The sequence below is a fragment of the Chiloscyllium plagiosum genome, chromosome 48, assembly GCF_004010195.1.
Source record: "Chiloscyllium plagiosum isolate BGI_BamShark_2017 chromosome 48, ASM401019v2, whole genome shotgun sequence".
In the NCBI taxonomy this organism is placed as follows: Eukaryota; Metazoa; Chordata; class Chondrichthyes; order Orectolobiformes; family Hemiscylliidae; genus Chiloscyllium; species Chiloscyllium plagiosum.
The window spans coordinates 6,238,486-6,261,350 of NC_057757.1; the positions used below are offsets into that span (position 1 = coordinate 6,238,486).

Below are 22,865 nucleotides of genomic sequence, written 5' to 3' on the forward strand. Positions count from 1 at the left end.
CTTTTTTTGAACGGGCATGAGTCACCCGAGGCAAGGTTCAAGTTTCCTCCTGATTTTTTATTTGTTGGTTGATGTCGAGAGTCGCTTCCCCAAAGTCATGGAAAGAAACCATTTGGCTGGTGCAAGCTGTCTGCCGCAAAGCATTTTGCATCTCTCTAGCGCCTCCCAAAACACACTGTACCCAACTGAATGTCACTTGTGGTGTGGAAGGTGTGTCTGCCAGTTTGCAGGATCTTCGCAAATAGCATTGTGACAATGAACAGATGACATTTCATTGCGAATGCAGGCGGGATGGTTTATGTTAGCTCGGGAAGCCAGAAGGTCTTAAAAACGCCTCTGCTTTTCCTCAAAGTATTACCCTGGTTTAACACACCCTCCCTTGCCCCTTCCCCTCAAACAATTTTATTTTCAAAATGTTTCCTTAGTTTTTAAAACTCAGTCTGGAGTTTCTATCCTGGCAATGTTTGTGGTCAGGCATTCAGAATCCTTCTGTCTTAAAAGATTGCCCTGAATTCTGTTTGTGTTCTCAATAGTTTTCAGTCAATTACTTACTGTCGCCATCTGGCGAGCTGTGGAATAGTTTTGAGGTGACGAATTAATTGCCTCACGGTTGGTTAGTTGATCTGCCCTTCCATGTGTTGATTGTTCTGCTTGTCGATCTGTCACAATCCTGAGCTGACTCAGCGGTCATCCTCTGACTCAGGAAGCAGAGAACATAATCCAGGCTGATACACCCAGTGCCAGCCCTGGGGTGAGGTGCTGCAGTGTCTGAGGTGCTACCTTTTGCCAGTCTGTTCAGTCAGATGGCACAGACGATACTGCAAAGAAGAGTGAGTCCTCTGCCGCCATCATCACCACCACCACCGTCCATGTCTTGGCACCAATGCTTATGCCTCAGCCAGACATCACGAAAACACATCACTGGTTTATATTTTTTTTGTGGAACTTTACTGTGAATGAATTAGTGGAGTCATAGAGATGTACAGCATGGAAATAGACCCTTCATCCAGCCCATCGATGCTGATCAGATATCCTAAATTAATCTAGTCCCATTTGCCAGCATTTGGCCCATATCCCTCTCAAACCTTCCTATTCATGTACGCATCCAGATGCCTTCGAAATGTAATTCTATCAGCCTCCACCACTTCCTGTGGCAGAACCTCATTCCATGCACGCACCACCCTCTGTGTGAAAAAGTTGCCCCTCAAGTTTCTTTTAAATCTTTCCTTTCTTCCCCTAAACCTACACCCTCTAGTTTTGGACTCGCCTACCCTGGGAAAAAGACCTTGTCTATTCACCCTATCCATGCCTGTTATTATTTTATAAATATCTGAAAGATCACCCCTCAACTTCTGATGCTCCAGGAAAAACAGCCCCAGCCTATTCAGCCTCTCCAGCCAGTCCCTTTCGCTCAAACCCTCCAGCATCCTTGTAAATCTTGGCTGTGCTTCTGACATTCTGAGGGGGTGGGAGTGTGTGGTGAGCAGCCAGTACTGGAGGGGGTCTGCACAGAAAGGGAGAGAGGGTGCCCCCGATGGCAGTGGACAGTTTGATTTCAGCTGTGATGCTGCTGGTGTAGAACAGCTTGCCACCAGTCACCATTCATGCTTGTGTTTTGAAATGAAATGGAACTGATTCCAAATTCCCATGGAGTGGGACTGGGGAAAAGGAATTAGCCCACTCCCACTCTCCTAAGCCTCCTTTCTTGAAGTGTCCTCCTTGGCTCCTTTCCCTTTCCTACTGTCTGGGTCTTTTTGTGCAACCATTGACTGGTGTGGTACCGTGCTTGGTTTTCATTCTTTTTGCTGTAGCAGAGCTCCAACTGTTATCTTCTCGTTGAGCTGGTTATAGGCCAGGCAATTGTTTCAGGCGAAACTGGCTCTATCGCTGTAATGCAGACGGAAAGCGTTTTCTAAAAAGAAAATAGACCTCCACCAATACGCTTGCTCGTGCAAAAGTCAAGGTGCACTTTTTTTTTGGAGAATTGATAAAATGGCATCATGTTCCCAAGGAAGTTGTTGCAGGGAGAGGCACTTTCTTTTCCCTGAAGGCCTTATTGTCGTGCAGGGCTGGCCCCTGTGTGCATTGTTTGTGGACCTCCTGTAATTGTGCTGTGCCACAAGACTGTGTGGTGGCTACTCACGGCTCCTTTTCAGCTTCAGAGACCGAGAGAGTGCAAGCTGGGGAGAGCCAGGAGTCGGGAGCTATCATCCTCCTGGAGTGTCTTTTGGGAACTGCCTCGGGGATTAATATCCCAAACTAAGCAGGTGCGTTGCAGTGCTTCTGTCTGGTGCTGGATGGCCCATGCTGGGTTTGCTTACCGTCTTTTATCTGCCCCCGATCCTCCTTTCTTGTCTGTGTGGCCGGTGTTCTGCCTTCCCTTGCCAGTACTGACTTGTGGCGTTGATTCCTGACCTCCCCTATTGCAGAATGGTACAACGATTACCATGCAGGAGGAGACCATTCGACTTATTGTGTGCATGTGGAGCTGGGCAAGAGCCCCACGGGTGATCCTACTCCCTCTTGCCTTTTCCCTGCAGCCCTGCAAAAGGTTCCCTTTCAGCATTATCACCTGTTTTGAAAGTCACGACCCCCGGACGTGCTTCCACCTCACACCTTGTCCATCCTACTACCCCCATCGTGCACAGACTCGCACGGGCAGGCACGGTTTAGCCCCTTGTAAAAGCGGATAGATTTCATTCCTCTGACACTCATTGCGACTTCTAAAGGTCTTAAAGCACCTTGCAGCTGCTGGAGTGCTTTTTCTTTTGATTTGGTGGTGAAGTATCTTAGAATCTCTACAGATCATTTGGCCCAACAATTCGACACAGACTCTCGGAAGAGTAACCCACCCAGACCCATTCCCCTACCCTATTACCCCTGACTAATGCACCTAACCTACACATCCCAGACCACTGTGAGCACTGTAGCATGGCCAATCCACCCTAACCTGCACATCTTTTGGACTGTGGGAGGAAACCAGAGCACCCGGAGGAAACCCACGCAGACACTAGGGAGAATGTGCAAACTCCACACAGACAGTCCCCTGAGGCTGGAATTGAACCCACGTCCCTGGCGCTGTGAGGCAGCAGTGCTGACCACTGAGCCACCGTGCCGCCAGTAGTCGCTGCTGGGAAGAGTGGCAGCCTAACTGTGATGCACAACAAGTTCTTTAGCAGCTCTGTCACCATGACCGGGCCGTCGGTTTCTGAGAGGTTGGTTTAGGGGACACCGGAATGAATTCCCCTCACCCCACCACTCTTGTTTGTAAAACCAATCATGGGATCTTTAGTACCCACTGGTGATTTAAAGTTTGACATGAAATTTGGCACCAGACGCTCTTACTGGATTATGTGCTTGAGTCTCTAGTGCCAGTCTCCTGGCTTAGGATGGGACCCTGGGCTAGGGCACAGTGATGTAGCTCAGCAGTATGTCCCTTGATCTCACTGGAGTGACTGGATGTAAATTTGACTTGTTTGGTTTAAATAAAAAGGTTGTCGTCACCTGGAACAAAATTGCAAATGCAACCTGTTTGTCGGAAAACTGTGTTCCAGATCCTGGAGCTCTGAGGTGCCAGTTCGCTGCTGCCTCTCTATCGATACGAAGGGTTCAGAGCAGAGTTGTGTAAAGTTGCGTGTCAGATTGACCTGCTCCTGAGTCCTGAGTATGTAACTCAGGCCGACGCTCCCGCTGGCGTTGCTGATTGCACTGTCACTGACACAATAAGCCAGGATGTTGCCTGTCCCACTGGGAGGATGTAAGCAAGCCCACAGTCACTATTTTGAAGCAGGGCAGCTTATGGAGGAAAGCAGACTGGTCGTTAGCATGTTGCCCTTCGTGGGAGCTTGTGTGCAATTCCTGCATCACGTCGGAAGCCACACACCAAAATGTAGTGAGTTGATTGACATTGGGACACCTGTGGTTGAGATAAGTGCTAGGAAAATGAAGATTGTATCGTCTGTTGGTCTCATTCTCTCTGTCTTCCTGTTTCCCCTTTTTCCCCATTCTTCTTTATTTCTTCACCTTTACTTGTCTGTTCTCCTTACACCCCAACTTGTTTAGAATGCGGAATGTCTGCCAGCAGTCTCCATGTGAGGGTTTAGCTTGCGAAACCCTAAGTGGTTTATAGGGAGCAGCAGCTAACATTTTCTTACTGGAAATATCACTTCTTTGTCTGTCTATGGGTTGTAGGTGTTGTAAATGTCCCATTACGAAAGTGATGAGCTGCTGCCTCTGAACTGTTGCAATCCCGTGTAGCGTAGAGTCAAAGTGCTGTTAGGGAGTTCCTGGACTTTGCCTCAGTGACACTGAAGGAACAGCAATAGTGAATGGGAAACACGCAGATGGTGATGATCTCTAATGCCCTTGTCCTTCTAGATGATGGTGGTCAAGGGATTTGAAGGTGCTGTTAGCAAAGTCTTAATGAATTGGTGCAGTGCATGTTGTATGCACTGCAAGCACTTCCTCTGGATGGTAAATGGAGTTTTAAGCTGATGAACGAGATGCTGATTCAGCGGGCTGCTTCACCCTGGATGGCGTTGAGGTTGTTTTTGAGTTTTGTTGGAGCTGTATCCATCCATGCAAGTGGCTGTTTCGGTTACACTCCTGACTTGTGCCTTGTCGATGGTGGAGAGGTTTTGCAGGGTCAGGAGATGAACTACTGCTGGAGAATCTCCAGCTTCTGACCTGCCTTTGTAGCACAGTATCTACATGGCAAGTCCAGTCCAGTTTTGGGTCAATGATAACCCCAGGATGTTGACAGTGAGAGATTTGGTGATGGTAATGCCAATGAACATCAAAAAGAGTTGGCTAGATTCTTTGTTGAAAAGGGCACTTATCATAGAATCCTTACAGTGTAGAAGCAGGCCATTCTGCCCATCAAGCCCACACTGACCCTTTGAAAGGCATCCCACCCAGACCCACTCCCCCTACCCTATCTTTTTAATCCTGCATTGCCTATGGCTAACCCACCTAGCCTGCACATCCCTAAACAGTGTGAGGCAATTTCTCATGGCCAATTCACCCTGACCTGCCCATCTTTGGACTGTGGGAGGGAACCGGAGCACTCGGGGAAACCCACGCAGACACTGGGAGAATGTGCAAACTCCACACAGACAGTAGCCTGAGGCTGGAATTGAACTCTAATCCCTAGTGCTGTGAGGCCACATTAGCCACTGTGCCACCCCAGTATAGAATGAATATTACTTATCTGTTGTCACCCCAGACCTGAATATTGTCCAGGTATTGCTGCATGCAGTTCTGGTCTGCTTCAGCATCTGAGGAGCTGTACATAGCGCTGAACGTTGTCCAATCATCAACAAACTGTGTTTCTGACCTTGCGATTCAGGGTAGGTCATAGAGTACCGTGAGTGTACAGGCAACAGCCTGTATCCTTGGCCTCTGTAGCTGCAGTTGCTGCATCTGTAACTGTCTGCGTCTGCACCTGTAACTGCAATTGCTGCAGGCATTTCTTGCTTTCTGGTGACCTGTCCCCACGTTCAGGCCGTAACTGTATTTATAGATACCATCAACCCCTGCTGCAGGAGGTGCCTGGGGTCCTGCAATAAAATGAGAATGAAAACTGGGAAAATGAGAGAAAGGGAAGTGGGAAGTTTGCAGAAAACGAGAGCTTGCCTTCAATTAGAGCGAGCCCGTGAGACGTTGAATCATTAATCACAAGTTATTGGACGGATTCCAGTGCTGTACTCCCTGCCACAGTGACGGCTGTGTTTACGTAATGAGTGACTCTGCTCCAGACTGCCTCTGGTCTTGGGATCTTGCTCACTGGGAAGAGTGGGGAGCTGAAGCATTCTTCGCTGCTGAGGCTCTGCGTGAATGCTATTAAAAAGGCAGAGCTCTCCCACCTTGAGGGTGAATTAGGGGCAGGAACCCTGTGAAGAAATTTAGGAGAACACCCAAACCAGAGAGTGGGAGCAACATGCACTTGCACATCTAAATCTATTCCTGTCTTGAAGTCTGTGCATCGTTCTCCTCACCTACCTTGTGTTACCTCCCCCTCCACAGATTTGACCTGTCTCCAGCTTTCTCCCTCACCCCCACCACACTCCTTGAGGTCCGTTTTTCCATAGTCCTCAAACATCAGTGTTTATGGCTATATAATACGCTTTTTAATTCCAAAAATATACTTTCGTCGTTAAAAGGCACCTGGATGGGTATGTGAGTAGGAAGGGTTTGGAGGGATATGGGCCGGGTGCTGGCAGGGTGGGACTAGATTGGGTTGGGATATCTGGTCGGGTTGGACCATGCTGTACATCTCTATGATTCTAAATTTGGAAAAGTACATTCCAAAATATTTTAAAGTGCAGAACATGCAATAAAATTGAGATTTGCTCCCGAGAGCATCTTGTGCTTTGAGGTCCCTCAATACAGTTGAGATTTACTCTTTGCATTCCATGTCAGACATTAACCCTGCCAAGGTGCTCTGTGCTTGCAAGACCGAAGACTGTGAGACCATTTCCCCCTTTGCACTCTGCGGAAGCTGCCCAAAGCTTTAGTGCCTGCCTCCGTGCCTACCTTTCCGCCTCACACGTCCAACTCCCTCGAACCTCTGGAATCCATGTCAGTTCAGTAATGGTCTACGCAGAAGAGGGTGGCGTCTGCCACGTGACCTCTGCCTCTCTCAGATGTTTGGGTGATGTCTGCTCCTGATGGTCAGTGTCTTGGCGTAACGAGGGAAATCTGGTTTCAAACAGGTTTGATGTTCCTGCATCCATTTCAATTCCCTGAGTGTGTGTGGCATGTGAAGGGATTCCTCTTCCTGTAACACTCTCCCCCAGGCATCCCCAAAATGGGGGCAAAAGTTTTCTGAGTGCGGCAGCCGTAACACGCTGTCAAGGGCAGCACCCTGCACTGGGGGACCACACCGAAAGCGATGCTCCTAAGTAAGCTGTTAAAGCCCCCTGCTTCCCCCTCCCACTGCCATGAAATAAACTGCTCAGGCTCCAACCCACAAAGGCTGAATCCTTCCTCAGCTCAGCTACTTATTTGGCAAAGTCAGTGATGGGTGTGGGATCAGGGCTTGATGGCCTGGCAGAGGAGGAGTGTGGGGACATGAGCAGGAGCCGTTAGCGACAAAGGAATAGGCTGATGTTTCATTAGTTCCCTTGAAAGTTCCCTCTACTTAACATCAGACCATGCAGTCTGGACCACTGCGTTCCCTGCCTTGGGCCTGCCGCCGTATCAAGCTTCTCGTCCCTCAAACTTTCAGTCACCGGCTGTGCTTTCTCCTGGCCCCATGAGGTCTAATGTGGTCGAACAGCTCGTTACCTGGTTGAGTCCATTGGCTGTGACAAGCTGCCCTTAGGGGGAGGTATTTGTGGCTGGGCATTGGTTTGGAGCTGTGAAGGGAGAAACGTCGCTGTTTGATGTGTAAGTGCCAGGGAGTGAGTAAGGGTGATGGGAATTCACAGGCTGGCTCCTACTGACTTGCAGCTACACAAATAACAGCTGAGATCTGACACAACCATGTTCTATTAATAGCCAGTGGGCTGTATCTCTCAGCTGTGTGCCAATTCTGATGATTAGGCAAGTTAGCTAAGAGAACCTTTTATGGTCAACTTTATGCAGTGGGCGAAATGGCTGCCTTTTGTTCACAAAATGGCTGGCCTGATGCTGGGACCCACCTGCAGTCTGGCTAAGCCAGTGAAGGGAGATTCCCCTGCACTTGCTGACTGAGCACAGGGGGCTAAGAGGTGGGCAATGTGTTGTCTTTGGGGACCAGTGGAGCATACTAACATTAATTGCCTCTCTCTCTCTGTCCACTCTTTCCAGGCAATCCTTCGTTCGAGCCCTCAAGAAAGGGTCTGGGACGTGCAGTGGCAGCATTTCAGCTGACATAGAGACTGGAACAGAGGGGGTGAGTGTTTGATCGAGGAGACGTGGGCGTGAAGGGGGTGGCAGTTGACTGTGCCCACCAGAGGATGGGTTAGTTTGGGAAAGGGGGATATATTTTTGCCTCCTGTATCCATTCCATGCCTGTTTCCTTGCTGTACACTCTCAGTGCAGGATCTCGGTTGGCACAGTAACAGGGATATAATAACTCGGGAAGCCTGACTGAAAATTGTTAAACACCAAAATAGAGCCACTACTCATGGCACACGCAGGCTAGTCTCAGCCTGTGGCGGACAGGCTCTACTATTGTTTTATATTTTCTAATAATTCAGTTTAAAGATGTTGACATACCTCTGGAGCAAATGACACTTGAACCTGGACTTCCTGGTTCAGAGTTAGGGATGCTGCTCCTGCACCACAATGTCCCTTTTCATAAACTCTCTTTCCATGACCAGGATGGGCAAAATGCTGACCGTTAGATCTCCAGGGAAACGGCCTGGGTCTGCTTCACAGATTTCTTTCTTCCCCTCCAAACAAGCTGCTTAGATACGTTATGGCAGTCTCTGGAACAGGTGGGACTTGATCCCAGTCCTCCCGGGTTTAGTGTAGGGAGACACCCACAACATCGCTCATTCACTCACCCACCAACCTCTCCCTCCTATCCATTCAGAAGTGCTATCTCTCACAATTGGTTTTTGCTTTTAACTACTAACCACCACCAGTAAGTCTTCTGGGGATTGACCCTAGGTCTCCTGGAGGCCACTACAACTGCCTTCCACACCAAGAGCCTTGGGTCTGCTTTGTTTTTTTCCAACCCCCATGTCTAGAAGTGCTCTGACACACACCTGAATGGTTGTTTCCCTCACTGTGATTTTCCTTTTGTTTTTACTAGGCCTGGGCTTTACATCACTTCTAATCCACCTGTGCAGCAGTGTCATTGCAAACCTTCAGAGCAGATGCAACCTGAGTCCGGGCCTTCTGGCTCAGGCTGGGACGCTCCCATTGGAAATCAAGTGGGCTCTACTTTGTCTTTTCTCCAATCCGCAAGTGCGCTCTCCCACAACCACACAGCTTACCCACCACCAGATCAACGTGACGTATCCAACTAGTAACCACCACCAGTAAATCACCCGTGCAGCCACCTAGATATGTATGTCTAAGCCATCAACACTGAGAAAGGGGTTGGGTCTGTGTTTATAAAGAATTCAGATCCTGCGTCCTTTGTAGGCAGCTAAGTGGTACTATTACTAGACCATTGGTCCAGAGACCCTGGTAATGTTCTGGCTAAGCCAGGTTCATATCCTGTGGTACCATTACTAGACTATTAATCCCGAGAGGAGAAAGTGAGGACTGCAGATGCTGGAGATCAGAGTCGAGAATGCGGTGCTGGAAAAGCACAGCAGGTCATGCAGCATCCGAGGAGCAGGAGAATCGACGTTTCGGGCATAAGCTGTTCATCAGGGCTGATGAAGGGAATGTGCCCGAAACATCGATTCTCCTGCTCCCTCCGATGCTGCCTGACCTGCTGTGCTTTTCCAGCACCACACTCTCGACTATTAATCCAGAGACCTAGTAATGTTCTGGTTGAGCCAAGTTCAAATCCTGCCACAGCAGATAATGGAATTTGAATTCTACAAATATCGGGGAGTCTAATGACAACCACGAATCCTTGGTCATTTATCAAGAAAAACCCTTCTGTTTCTCTCGTTTTTCTCTCTGTCTATTTCAATCCTCTCTCCATGAATGATAGGAAAGCCATTTTTAAAAAACATTAATTCACGGGACATGAACATCACTGCTGGGTCAGATTTTGTTGCCCACCCCTAATTGCCCAGAGGGCACTTAAGAGTCAACTACAGTGCTGTGGGTTTGGAGTCACATGTAGACTCAGACCAGGTAAGGCAGGCAGTTTCCTTCCCTTAAGGACATTAGTGAACCAGATGGGTCTTTCCAACAATCGACTTTAGTGAGTCAGATGGGTTTTTCTGACAATTGACATCATTAAATTCTTAGTTCCAGATTTTTATTTGATTTGTGTGCCACCATTTGCCATGGCAGGATTTGAACCTGGGTCACTGGATTAACAGTCCAGCGATAATACCACTAGGCCACTTTCTGTCTCTGTTGGCTCTGTGAAGGAACTATCCAGTAAAACCCACTCTTTCCCCTGCTCAATTGCCATATCACTGCAAATGTTTCCCTTCCAAGTACTTTCCCAGATCCCCCTTTGAAAGTTCCTATCAAATTGCTCATTTAGGGCAGCGTGTTTCAGATCTCAGCAGGCAGCTTTTGTTTTTAATTTCCCTTCTGGTTCTTTTCAGTTCCCAGCAGTCTCTGTGACAAAATATCCCCCTCCCTCAGGTCATTTGGAGGCTCCACCTGACTCATTGCCAATTCCCCTTCATAGCAAGGTCAGTGACACACGCTGGGTTATGGTGACATTAAAATGTGGAAACAAACAAGTGCACATGTGTGCGCCTCTCCCACGGATTTGCACAGACGTGTACTTAATGCCCCTGCCTTCTTCTAAACCACATGCCACCCTTACATGGTTGGAATACAGTTCCTGGTTAGATATTCCGTACGAACATCTTCAAGAAACACTTCCACTTCCATTTCTGCCCACATCCCTGTTTCCAATCTTTTCGGAATCTTTTCTGTAACCTCTTACATGCCTTCACATCGAGCAAGTCTTAGTGCAGCGCCCAGAGTTGAAGCCAAACCTGCATTTTGCACCGGTTTATTAACTCCCTGCTCTTGTACTCAATCTCCCTCATTAATGCTGTCGATGGCACTTCTTTTATCAACTCCTGCCTCGACCTATCTTGCCACATACTCCGCCAAGTCCCTCTGCTCCTGCACCCTCTTTAGATTTGTCGGCTTTATTTTATATTGTTTCCGTCCAGTATTCCTACAAAAATGAATCACTCTACACACCTCTACATTGGATTTAACTTAACCATTCAACTTCTTGCTTTATTCTGGTGTATTGGTGCTGCATCCCCTCCAATAGCACCCAAGGGTGCTGTTTGTTGGTTACACCGCACAGTGGCTGTTCCCTTTGCTGGGATATGGCCACTGCATGTGGAGCGGCAGGTTCTTCCTCTCATTGAGATGTCACGAAACTGGCGCCAGTTGCTTCTTTCCTTGCTGCGGGTTGACATGCTGCGTTGTTTCCACAGGGCTGCAGCGGTGGGGCCGTAGATTGGTGCGACACAGGGACAAATGGAAAGAACGGAGAAGAAATACCTCAACGCGGAGCGTGAGGATGAGATGGTGAGTTAGAGATCCCCCACGTGCTGCGCTTAGAGCAGAAAGAGAGAGAAGGGAAGGTGGCATAACCCGACTAAGGGGTTGTCACCCATTCAAAACATCCAAATGGGAATTTCATCTCTGCCGGGATGAATCTGTGGCACTCTTGACCGCTATTGGAATAGGGCCAGTCAGGATATCCCAAGGCTGTAAGAGATTTTTAATCAGTAAGGAATTGTGAGTAAAAGGCAGGAAGGTTGAGTTGAAGATTACCAAATCAGCCATGATCTGGTTGAGAGGCAGAGCAAACCCTGTGGGCTGAATGGCCTGCTTCCGCACTTGCGGTCTTTGTCCTGGGTGAGGATGGGGCAAAGTTGGCAGCACTGGTCTGTGGACCAGGCAGAGCAGTTGGTAGGTTGCAGTGAAGGGTCGAGAAGTTGCTGAGGTGAGAGAATGAGGCTGCAGTGGATGGGTAGGGTGTGTGGGCTTGGAGTTGGGTGGGCGATCAATCCCAGATCTCACTTGGAGAGATTGAGAGAGAATTGGGGGTTGGGGGAATCCGTGAGGTTGGGCCAGAAGCGATTCAAAAAGAAGAGGATGGGAGGAGGTTGGGCAGGTGTTGATGGGAGGGCGTAGTGAAGGTTTGGGGTGTAAGGAGAGGAGTAATGGTGAAGACAGGCTCAACCGTTACCACTGGTATGTCACGGCGCCAGCGATCCAGGTTCGAGTCCACCCCTCGTGTGATTGTCTGCATGGAGTTTGTACACTCTCCCTGTGTCTGCGTGGGTTTCTGCCTGGTACTCTGGTTTCCTCCCACAATCCAAAAATGTGCTGGTTAGGTGGGTTAGCTGTGGGAAATGCAGGGTTACAGGGATGGGGTGGGTCTGGCTGGGGTGCGCTTCGGAGGGTCAGTGTGGTCACGATAAGCTGAATGACCTGGTTCCTCACCGTAGAGATTCTGTGAGGGAATGGTTGTGGAAACTGCAGTTTTGTGGGAGGGTGGGTGTGCATGCGTACTTGAGATAATTAGTGGAGAGCTGGGCTGAGCTGGGTTGCATGGGGTGATTGTTGGAGGAGGGGTCATCAGGATCACGTAGGGGAGGGCTGGGCTCACAGGGATTGGAAAGGAGTGTGGCTTGCAAAGGTTGGTGGTTGGGATCAGGGTCGTGTAAGGTTGGGTGTGAGTTGCGGAGTGTCAGATTGTGGGGTCTGGTTGGAATCACATCAGGCGTTGGGAAAGGAGGGCGTGTTGGAGAAGGTTGAGGAGGATCAGGTTTCGGATGGGAGTGAAGAGTTGGAGCAGCGTGAGAGATTGGGAATGGTAGGTGTAAGGATGCAGAGGTTCCGTTTGGGAGGATTAGGGTTGCGTGAGGGATTGGGGAGGGTCAGTGCGCAGTATTGAGCTGAGTCTGCGTTCGGCCAGACTAGATTCTGCTGACTCTGTTCTCCTGTTGCCACAGGAAGTGGTGGGTTACCAGCCATGCTGGTGGAAGCTGGGCCTGGTCGGTGTAGGAACAGTGTGCAGTGGCGGGCTGCTGCTCCTCGTTCTCTACTGGATGCCTGAGTGGAGCGTCAAGTGGATGTGCAGGGAAGTCTCGCTCCGAGATGCTACAGTTCTGCTGCTTTGGACCACGGTAAGTGACACCTACAGCCACTCGGGAGAGGTGAGATATTGTAGAAAGCTGCCCTTTCTGATCCATTGCTTCTGACAAGGTAACATTTTAGTTCATAATTCTTCACCTCAGTAAACGTTATTAAAAAATTGTAAGGCCATCACCTCACCACTCTTGGTGGGAGCTTGCTGTCTGCAAATTGGCTGCCATCTGATGCAGACAAAGTCAGAGGGCCACCTGCAGCTGATTGGCAGTACTGCAAGCAGAGTTCACACTACCATCTGCAGCCAGACGTTCTCTGACTGACAGAGTATTTCTTAATTAACATTCCTTTAATTGCAGGATGAGTTCCGCACATGCTTCAGGGTCAGAGTGCAGTTCATGGAGGCTCCGGGCTACGATCCCCTGGGAGTGCTGTTTCCCAGCTGTGATAAGGAACCTGTGTGCAGTGCAGCTTCCGTCATGATTGAGCACCCAGAGTGTGAAAAGGGCCTGCTGCCTGACACTCCAGATGTGGAAAGAGTTCAGGTCAGATTGAGGGTTTCTTGTTTGCTCTCTTTTCTGATCGAGATGGGACAGGACAGTGCATTGGGGCATATCCAATGCTGTAACCATAACTTCGTTTGGCATTATTACTGCCTCTTGTAATCCAGATGTTAAACAGAAGCGTAAGCCAGTCTATTAAACAACCTTCTCCCCCTCTTCTTGAAGGACAGAGACAAGTTCAAGATTAATGTAGGAGGGATTGGAGTTTGGAGACCTGGCGATTACTACACTGAACATTTTGCTCCTGTTCCTCCTAAACTCCCAACCACCAAATTGCCACCATCTGTCACCCCTCCTAGTTAACCCATGTCCATCGTACATACCATTCCTGCGCACTGTTTCATGCTGAGACTCATTGAACTGCCTCCTACTCAAACTTATGCCCCTTTCCACTGTGGTACATTGGGCCTATGTAGTGCGGACATTCCTGGGAATAGGAGAATGGATTCTCCCCAGAGTGTAACCGTGCTGCGGAGTGTAATCAAATGAGGAAAACGCACGAGTGCCTTGTGGCACTGAGGTGTATAACTGTCTCGGATTGTTATAAGTGCCAGAGGGGCTAAGTGAGTTGATCTCAGCTGATTGTCCCTGGGTTTGTTGAAATTTCCCCTCCAGATTTCAATCTGCAATAGGAGTATGAGTGGCACATTGGGCTGCCACGTGAGGCTGGGGTGCTGCTGGGATTTTGGCAGGGATGACAGTGAATTACAAAATACCACTTCCATTCTGCAGCCCTCGCCACCCCTGACCCTGTTATTTGTCACCCCTTTCTTTTTGCAAATTAGATCCGTTATTTCGTCCATCAAAACATCAAGTACATGTGGAGCCCACATGGGCAGGCGTTCCATAGACTGGCCGCGCTGGAGAAGGGAATCCCGTGCTCAGCCCTCCACGCGTGTCAAAGTGCCACTCTGCCCACAACCAGCAAAGACTATCGGTACGTGCCCGCACGGTGAGGTTTGGGCCGGGCTTCAGAGGCAGGAGGGCTGCTCTTTCTGCTACAGCTACGTAAATTGGCATTGACCTAGCCCAAGACACCTCACGGCAGCACCAACAAAATATGACGCTGAGTCCTTTCAGGCAACGTCAGGGCACATGTACCAATGTTTGGTCAGAGAGGTAGGTCTTGAGTGCCACCTTAAGGCAGGCAGGAGAAGTTTAGATTGAGGCTTCCAGAACTGAGGAGCTTCGCACCAAAGGCACTGGCACTGTGGGTGAGTGATGGAGGTTGGGAATGTCTTTGAGAGGCCAGACAACTGAAATCTCAGAGTTCTAAAGCTGGATGTGATTTCAGAGGTGAGGGAGGGAGGGCGTGTCCATTTCGGTGTTGCTTAACAGGCAGCTGGCATAGGTCATTCAGCTGAGTAGGGGAGACCCTTGGGATTGAGGATGGCTTACTCCTCCGAGGGCGCACCCAATGGCAGATGATGGAATGGTTTTGAACTGAAGGCCACGTAGGCTGAAGTGTTTCCCATCTTTCAGGTGGGCCTTATCTCCATGTCTGTGGATAATTGCAGAAGGTGAGGTGCACGAGAGAATGGCTGGTATTGTGACACCTAACGTTTTGACCCTGTCGTCATTGAGCCGGGTGTTGGTGGTGCTTCTGTTGGGGCAGGTCGTGGTTTTGTCTTGTGGAAGTGGTGGTAAGGGTTTGGCGATGGAGGACGCCCAGGATCTGCATATCCTTAGTGGAGTGGGTGTTAGCGTTGGGCCACAAGGCAGTAGTGTTGCTTGGTATGTGTATCCCGGAGATGTTCTCTGAAGCATTCCGCAAGTAGGCGCCTTGTCTCCCTAAAGTAGAGGAGACCTCATTGGCAGCAATGGATACAATAAATGATATGTGTGGAAGAGCAGGTAAATCTCTGACAGATGTGGAAAGCTCTTTTGAGAATTTGAATGATGGTGAGAGGAGAGGTGTGCGTGCAGATTTTGCAGTGTTTGCGGTGGCAGGGGAGGGTAGGTTGGTGGGGGAGGCATGGACCTGACAAGAGACTCACTTGGGAGAACGGTCTTTTCGGAATGCAGATAGGGGTGGGGAGGGAAATATATCCCTGGTGGTGGAGGTCTGTTTGTAGGAGGTGGATATGGCGGAGGATGATGCGATGTATCCAGATGGGGTGGAAGGTGAAGACTGAGGGGTTCTGTCCTTGTTGCGGTTGGAGGGGTGGGGTTCGAGGGCGGAGATGCATATGACAGCACATTCAAGGACTTTGGATTGGAAAAGGAGATGGAGATGGGACAATAATTTGCAAGGATGGCGGGGAGCAAGCTATCTATCTCTGGTGGGGTACCTCAAGGTGGTGTGCACTGTTCTCACTGATGTGTTTGGTGGGGCTCTTTTCTGTGAGGGCACTGGTTTGTCCACAGCTTCTCAAATGTTCTGTCTTCACAGGAAGCTCTTCTATGGTGAGAATCAGATTGATGTGAAAGTGCCTTCAATCCCTCGACTCCTGATAAAGGAGGTAAGGCGTTTGGTAGCAGAACTTTGCACCCTTTATCCAGTGGTTCTACTGAGCCCTGTGAACTGGTTAAAATGAAATGAGAGGGTGAGCGGGAGGCCACATTCCTCACGGCTGCAGCATGCAGGTCTCTGAGATGGCAGGGCAACTTCCATCACCACCTGACCTTTGGGTGGCACGGTCGCTCAGTGGTGAACACTGCTGCCTCACAGCGTCAGGAAGGCGTGTTTGATTCCAGCCTCGTGTGACTGACTGACTGGAGTTTGCACATTCTCCCCGTGTCTGCGTGGGTTTCCTCCGAATCTTTTAGTTTCCTTACAGTCCAAAGCTGTGCAGGTTAGGGTGGATTGGCCATGAGAAATTGCCCACAGTGTGCAGGCATGTGTATGCTAGGTAGGTTAACCATGCGAAATGCAGGGTTACAGGGATAAGGTAGGGAAGTGGATTTGGATGGGATGCTCCAGGGAGGGTTGGTATAGACTCGATGGACTGAACGGCCTGCTTCACACTGTAGGGACTCTATGATTCCTGCCAGCTGCATTCTGCTGAGCCAAAGGGAGAGGGCAGAGCAGGTTTGGGAAGGGAGCAATGTGATGAGGTTGATAAAAGTCTGCATTCCATGAAAGCAGGGCCTGGTACTCTGGGCTCAGGGAAATGACATCCCTGTAATTAATGAGTGTGTGAACAATTTTCCTTTCAGTATTTGTATCCAATTTTTCTCAATACCGTCTGTGTGTTTGATGAGGGCAGTGTCACGGAAGATTCACTTTCTGCTTAAATGAGTTGCGAGAGCTTTACTTTCAATTTAAGAGTAGAGGGAGCTTTATTGAAGCTTAAAGAAGCTTAAATTGAAAGTTCTACTTTTAGTTTAAAAGTAGACAGAGATTTACAGTGTGTGTGCCCCTGTGCTGTCCCTGTCTTACCAGTGTTTGATGGGGACAAGAGTAGCAAGAGCTTTCCTCTGTATCTAACCCCGTGCTGTCCCTGTCCTGGGAGTGTTTGATGGGGGAATAGTGTAGAGGGAGCTTTCCTCTGTATCTAACCCCATGCTGTCCCTGTCCTGGGAGTTTTTGATGGGGGCAGGGTAGAGGATGCTTTACTCTGTATCTAACCCCGTGCTGTCCCTGTCCCGGGAGTGTTTGACGGGGGGGTGGGGAAAGAACAGTGTAGAGGGAACTTTATTCTGTATCTAACTCCGTACTGCCCCTACCTGGGGAATGTTTGTTGGGGGACTGTGTTGAGAAAGCTTTACTTTCAATTTAGAAGGGTAGAGGGAACTGACACTGACTGTAACCCATCTTGTACTTCTCTCATTTTCTGTAGGTGTTGAACCCATTCTACATTTTCCAAGTCTTCAGTGTGATTCTCTGGACTATTGATGATTATTACCTGTACGCGTCTGCCATTGTCTTCATGTCTGTTGTCTCCATCTGTACCTCCCTATACACTGTGAGAAAGGTAAAGAGCTCCCTGTGAATAGCTGAGAAAACCAGCTCAGGCACCGTGAGAAACCTTCTGAACAGTCTCCTTTGTTTCATTCCCCCCAGCAATACGTCCTCCTCCACGACATGGTGGCTGCCCACAACGTGGTCCGAGTGAGGGTTTACCGCAGCAACAACAGTGAGTCGCCTCTTCTACAAAACGGATATGGGTGGGTTTCGCTTCGACGGGTCGGTGTGGACTTGTTGGGCCGAAGGGCCTGTTTTTACACTGTAATGTAATCTAAAAAAAAAACGGTTTCGCGTCACGTTGCCTCGTGTCCGCTCTTGCTGTCTAATTCCTGCTCTTGGAAGGACCGGCAGCAGGTGAAGCGTTCGTGATTTCTTCCCCCTCTGTTCTTGGTTGTTTATTTCCTCTTTGTGTTTTCATGTTCACAGCAACGGAGGAAATCTTCTCCACCGACCTAGTACCCGGAGATGTCATCCTCATCCCAATCAATGGCATGATAATGCCGTGTGACGCCGTACTGATCAGCGGAACATGTGTGGTCAACGAGAGCTTGTTAACGGGTGAGGGGTGATCCGTGTGGGTGCACTGGGCTGAGGGAGCTTGTTAACGGGTGAGGGGTGATCCGTGCGGGTGCACTGGGCTGAGGAAGCTTGTTAACGGGTGAGGAGTGATCCGTGCGGGTGCACTGGGCTGAGGGAGGTTGTTAACGGGTGAGGAGTGATCCGTGCGGGTGCACTGGGCTGAGGAAGCTTGTTAACGGGTGAGGGGTGATCCGTGCGGGTGCACTGGGCTGAGGGAGGTTGTGAACGGGTGAGGAGTGATCCGTGCGGGTGCACTGGGCTGAGGGAGCTTGTTAACGGGTGAGGAGTGAACCATGTGGGTGCACTGGGCTGAGGGAGGTTGTTAATGGGTGAGGAGTGAACCATGTGGGTGCACTGGGCTGAGGGAGGTTGTTAACGGATGAGGAGTGAACCATGTGGGTGCACTGGGCTGAGGGAGCTTGTTAACGGGTGAGGGGTGAACCGTGCGGGTGCACTGGGCTGAGGGAGCTTGTTAATGGGTGAGGAGTGAACCATGTGGGTGCACTGGGCTGAGGGAGCTTGTGAACGGGTGAGGAGTGATCCGTGCGGGTGCACTGGGCTGAGGGAGGTTGTTAACGGGTGAGGGGTAAACCGTGCGGGTGCACTGGGCTGTCCGCCGCAGGCCCTCTATTGCCATGTCCTTACAACAGCATCCATTGCAATGTTCCCTGTGAAACCCCCCTTCCTTGGTAGCTAGTTTAGATTTACTGTCACGTGTACTCAAGTGCGGGAGTACAGTGAAATGTGTCTAATGTCGCCACATACAACACCATCTTGGGTAGGGACAAAGGACGTACGTACAAAGTAGGAAAAGAAACCGAAACAAAGTTTTAGAAAGTTGGGCACGGGGCAATAAGTAGAAGAACAAAGTAAGAAGATAAGCATGTTTCTTAAACAAAGTAGGGGAGGCAACGGCCTAATGGTAGTATCACTGGATTGTTAATCCTGCTACGGCAGATGGTGGAATTTGTATCGATTAAAAAGGAAAACTGGAAGTAAGAGTCTAATGATGACCATGAAACCCTTGTCGATTGTTGGAAAAACCCATGTAGTTCACTAATGTCCTTCAGGGAAGGAAGCTGCCATCCTTACCCGGTCTGGCCTACATGTGACTCCAGACCCACAACAATGTGGTTGACTCTTAACTGCCCTCTGGGCAATTAGGGATTGGCAATAAATGTTGCCTTGCCAACGATGCCCTCATTCCATGAATGAATTTTTTTAAAAACTAGAAACATGAAGTTAGAAGTTCAGCAGTCTTTGAGTCCTCCTGTTAGCCCGGTCTCTCCGGAAGACTGCCTGTTCCTGCCCATTGCTGCAGATACCAGGGGACCACCCTCCCCACTCGTTCTTCCTGCGTTGGTCCACGATGCCATCGCTGCTGCTGAAGCTGCCACCTCCCAGATCTCCTCCCGCTGCCTCCGGAGCATGCCCAGGCAGGACCCACTCTCTCTCACCGGGATGCTGGGCCGAGAAACTGCCACGCTCCACAGAGATACCAGTCTGTCGTCCGATCAATAGGAGGCATTGCCCTGCCAAATGGGCACCTTGACTAAACCTGCCAGAACCATAGTGAAAGTCAGAATGGGCTCATCTCTGAGGTTATTGTTTATTACAAAGGGGCATTGAACACAGAAGTGAGGATGGTGTTCTGTTCTGGAGAGACCCCCTGTGGAGTAATGCAGGCATTTATTGGACTCCATGTTTAAAGACGGATGTAAATGTGTTAAAAGCAAGGGGGGTGGTGGAGGTGAAAGATTGCGGGGGATTGGTTGGGGATAGGCGAGAATGTGAAATAATCAGATCAACCTCAAGCTTATTAACTGGTGGAGCACGTTTGAGCGACTGAGTGACCTCCAAATCCATACGTTTGTACGTTCAGAGGAAGGTGAGGTGTTTGTCAAAATAGGGAACAATGGAAATATCTTGCAGAAGGCTGGAGGGGTTCACTGGTTTAATGAATGAGGCCTGTTCTCCCTGGAGCAATGAAGGGAGATTAGATATACAAAGCACAACAGGCAGCATCTGTGGAGAAAGATTCAGCGTTAACATTTCAGGTCACAGCGGCCCCTCTTTGGGACAGATTTGCAGACCTCCAACTGCTTTCGAGGGGCAGTTTAATAGCTGTGTACTAAATTGTGAGAGGTTTTTGATGGATTAGGTGGTGAGTGAGTGCCAAGATCAGAGTGGTGCTGGAAAAGCACAGCAGGTCAGGCAACATCTGAGGAGCAGGAAAATCGACGTTTCGGACAAAAGCCCTTCTTCATTCCTGATGAAGCACTTTTGACCGAATCACTGATTCTCCTGCTCCTCGGATGCTACCTGACCTGCTGTGCTTTTCCAGCACCACTCTAATCTTGACTCTGATCTCCAGCATCTGCAGTCCCTCGCTTCCTCCCTGATGAGTGAGTTGAGTCCAGTGACAAGTGGGAACAGTAATCAAAGGGCACAGATTGAAGATGAAAATAACCCACGGGGGAGGTGAGGAACGTGAAGAGAAACATTTAAACGTGGCGTGTTGCAGTCTGGATTACGCCACTCGAGAGGATGTTTGAAGTGGATACAATGGGAGCTTTCAAAAGGTGAGGTTGAATAAATATGTGAAGGAGAGAATAGCTGCAGGTCTGCAGGGCAAGTAGAAGGGAGTGGGCTAATTGTATAGTAAGGTCCAGCACCGTTCAAGGCAATGCAATCTAGCATTGCATCCTGTGTCCCTCCATGTCAGATGCTCAGCGGCAGCAATGTGGACCATCGATAAGATGCACCACGGCTGCCTTAACTGCACCTCCAAGACCTCGAACGTTTAAAATGGCAAGGGCAGCATTGGGAGCCCAACCTCTTGGAAATTCCCCTCCAAGTCTCACCAGTCTGATTTGGCGATACGTCACTGTCGCTGGGTCAAAATCCTGGAGTCCTTTCCCTAACAGCATTGTGGATGTCCCCTACACCCCTCAGACTGGAGAACTTGCAAGAGGCAGCTCCAGCGCTACCAGCATCACCGCCTTGAGGGCAATTAGGGATGGATAATAAATGCTGGCCTGGTCAACGAAACCCATATCCATGAACGAATGAAAAGAACGCAGCATGAGCTGTCCAGCGTCCTCCCCTGTTTTGTAACTCATTTGACTTTGATCAATTATCACTGATCACCACCTTCGAAAGACTCTCTTGTGGACCATGAATTGCCTTTTTAATGGCGTGTCTTGCTTTCTGTCTTCCCCCGCCCCACCACAGGGGAAAGTGTGCCCATCCTGAAAACCAACCTCCCGGTCCCTTCCCAGTGCAATGGGACAGCGCAGGAAGAAGAGGAGGAAGAGGTGTACAGCCCAGAGAACCACAAGCGCCACACACTCTTCTGCGGCACGGCGGTCATCCAGACGCGGTTTTACAGGGGTGAGCCGGTGAAAGCTGTCGTTGTCCGTACAGGTACGTGGGGGTGAATGAAGGTGATGTCGGGTCTGAGCTGCCTGGCTTGGCCTTGACCATATCTCGAAGTTTTCAATCCTTGTTTTTTTCCCCACTCTCCATCTCTCCTCAGGCTTTTACACCTCGAAAGGGCAGCTGGTTTGCTCGATCCTTTACCCGAAGCCCACCGACTTCAAGCTGTACCGCGATGCGTATCGCTTCCTGCTCTGCCTGGTGTGCGTGGCTGGGCTCGGCATGGTCTACAGCATAGTCAGCAGTGCCCTGAACGGGGTGAGTATGGAGTGCGACCTGGGTAGCGGCGGCCTTGCAATCCACTCTCCTTTCTTTGTTGTTATTGTAGATGTCACAGAATGCCTACAGTGTGGAAACAGGCCCTTCAGCCCAACAAGTCCACACCAGTCCTCTGAAGAGTAACCCACCCAGATCCATGCCCACTACCCTATATTTACCCCCTGACTAATGCACCCAACCTGCACATCTTTGGAAGCCTCATTTTCCACCTTGGGACTCTGCAACCACACAGGATCAATGTGGATTTCACCAGTTTCCTCATTTCTCCACCCCCCTCAGCCCCGCCCCCCAACCCCGGGTGCTGCCTGATTGGCTGTGCTTTTCCAGCACCACACTCTCAACTCTGATCTCCAGCATCTGCAGTCCTCACTTTCTCCTAGGTGCTGTCATATCCCAAGGCCAAGTTCCAGAACTCCATGTTTGAACCTCTCGGTCAGATTTCCACCCCTGCTACTGAACTGAAACAGCTCTGTATCATGTCACCACTGCCATCCTATGATGAAGCCAACCTTTCTCCACCTGTCTGCAGCCTGAGGCCTGGTCTCCTACACAATCCTTTCACAAAACCTCTCTGCTGTCACCTAGCTGAGTGTAGCTGGTCTAGCCTGCTGTGCTTTTCCCGCACCACACTCTCGACATTTTTGGACTGTGGGAGGAAACCGGAGCACCCAGAGGAAACCCACGCAGACGCAGGGGGGAATGTGCAAGCTCCACACGGACAGTCGGCTGAGGCGGGAATCGAACCCAGGTCCCTGGTGCTGTGAGGCAGCTGTGCTAATCTCTGAGCCATCATGCAGCCTATCGTTGTATTTCTTTGACTTGTCGGCTCAGCTCCTGTGTTGCCGTGGGTTTGAGGCAAGGTCTTAATGTTGGGGTGAGGGGCACCCAGGCCTGGCTTCTGCTGGGATATTGATTGCGCTGGGATTAGCCTCTATGCCCCTCTTGCCTGTCAGTTTAGTAGAAATTCAGAGTAGACCAGTTACATTCCAGGCGATAGATTAAACATTTGTGACATTTACCATTTTAGTGCATTTGGGTGAAATTTCAGAGGTCACCGTGGGGGTGATGGTACTGGATGGACTGAGGCTAATGTTCCAGAAATAAGGGTTCAAATCCCACCGTGACAGCTGGTGGAAGTCAAATTCAGTTATTAAATCTGGAAAGTAATTAAACAGTAAAGCTTGAAAAGTAGCATCAGTTCATTGGTTCACCAATGGCCTTAGGGTTATAGAATCCCTAGAGTACGGAAGAAGGCCATTCAGCCCATCGAGTCCAACCAACCCTCTGAAGAGCATCCCACCCAGATCCACCCACCCCCCCTCCACCCAGGCTATCCCTGCAACCCTGCATTTCTTCATGGCCAATCCACCTGACCTGCACATCTGTGGGAGGAAACC

The 22,865-nt window shown here is 49.8% G+C and overlaps 1 protein-coding gene across 1 annotated transcript in view; it reads left to right on the plus strand.

Annotated features, from left to right (window-relative positions):
• Positions 1-2,243: 2,243 nt before the first annotated feature.
• The window catches only part of LOC122544399 (polyamine-transporting ATPase 13A3-like), a 59,670-nt gene continuing 39,048 nt past the window's right edge, over positions 2,244-22,865 (plus strand). Inside the window, exons 1-12 of the mRNA XM_043683646.1 lie at positions 2,244-2,267; positions 7,792-7,876; positions 11,034-11,127; positions 12,564-12,737; positions 13,059-13,244; positions 14,048-14,199; positions 15,655-15,724; positions 17,045-17,179; positions 17,269-17,341; positions 17,599-17,730; positions 20,986-21,177; positions 21,290-21,447. Of these exons, the coding sequence (XP_043539581.1) occupies positions 11,077-11,127; positions 12,564-12,737; positions 13,059-13,244; positions 14,048-14,199; positions 15,655-15,724; positions 17,045-17,179; positions 17,269-17,341; positions 17,599-17,730; positions 20,986-21,177; positions 21,290-21,447 (1,323 nt within the window). The 5' untranslated portion in view covers positions 2,244-2,267; positions 7,792-7,876; positions 11,034-11,076. The remainder of the gene's footprint in view (positions 2,268-7,791; positions 7,877-11,033; positions 11,128-12,563; positions 12,738-13,058; positions 13,245-14,047; positions 14,200-15,654; positions 15,725-17,044; positions 17,180-17,268; positions 17,342-17,598; positions 17,731-20,985; positions 21,178-21,289; positions 21,448-22,865) is intronic.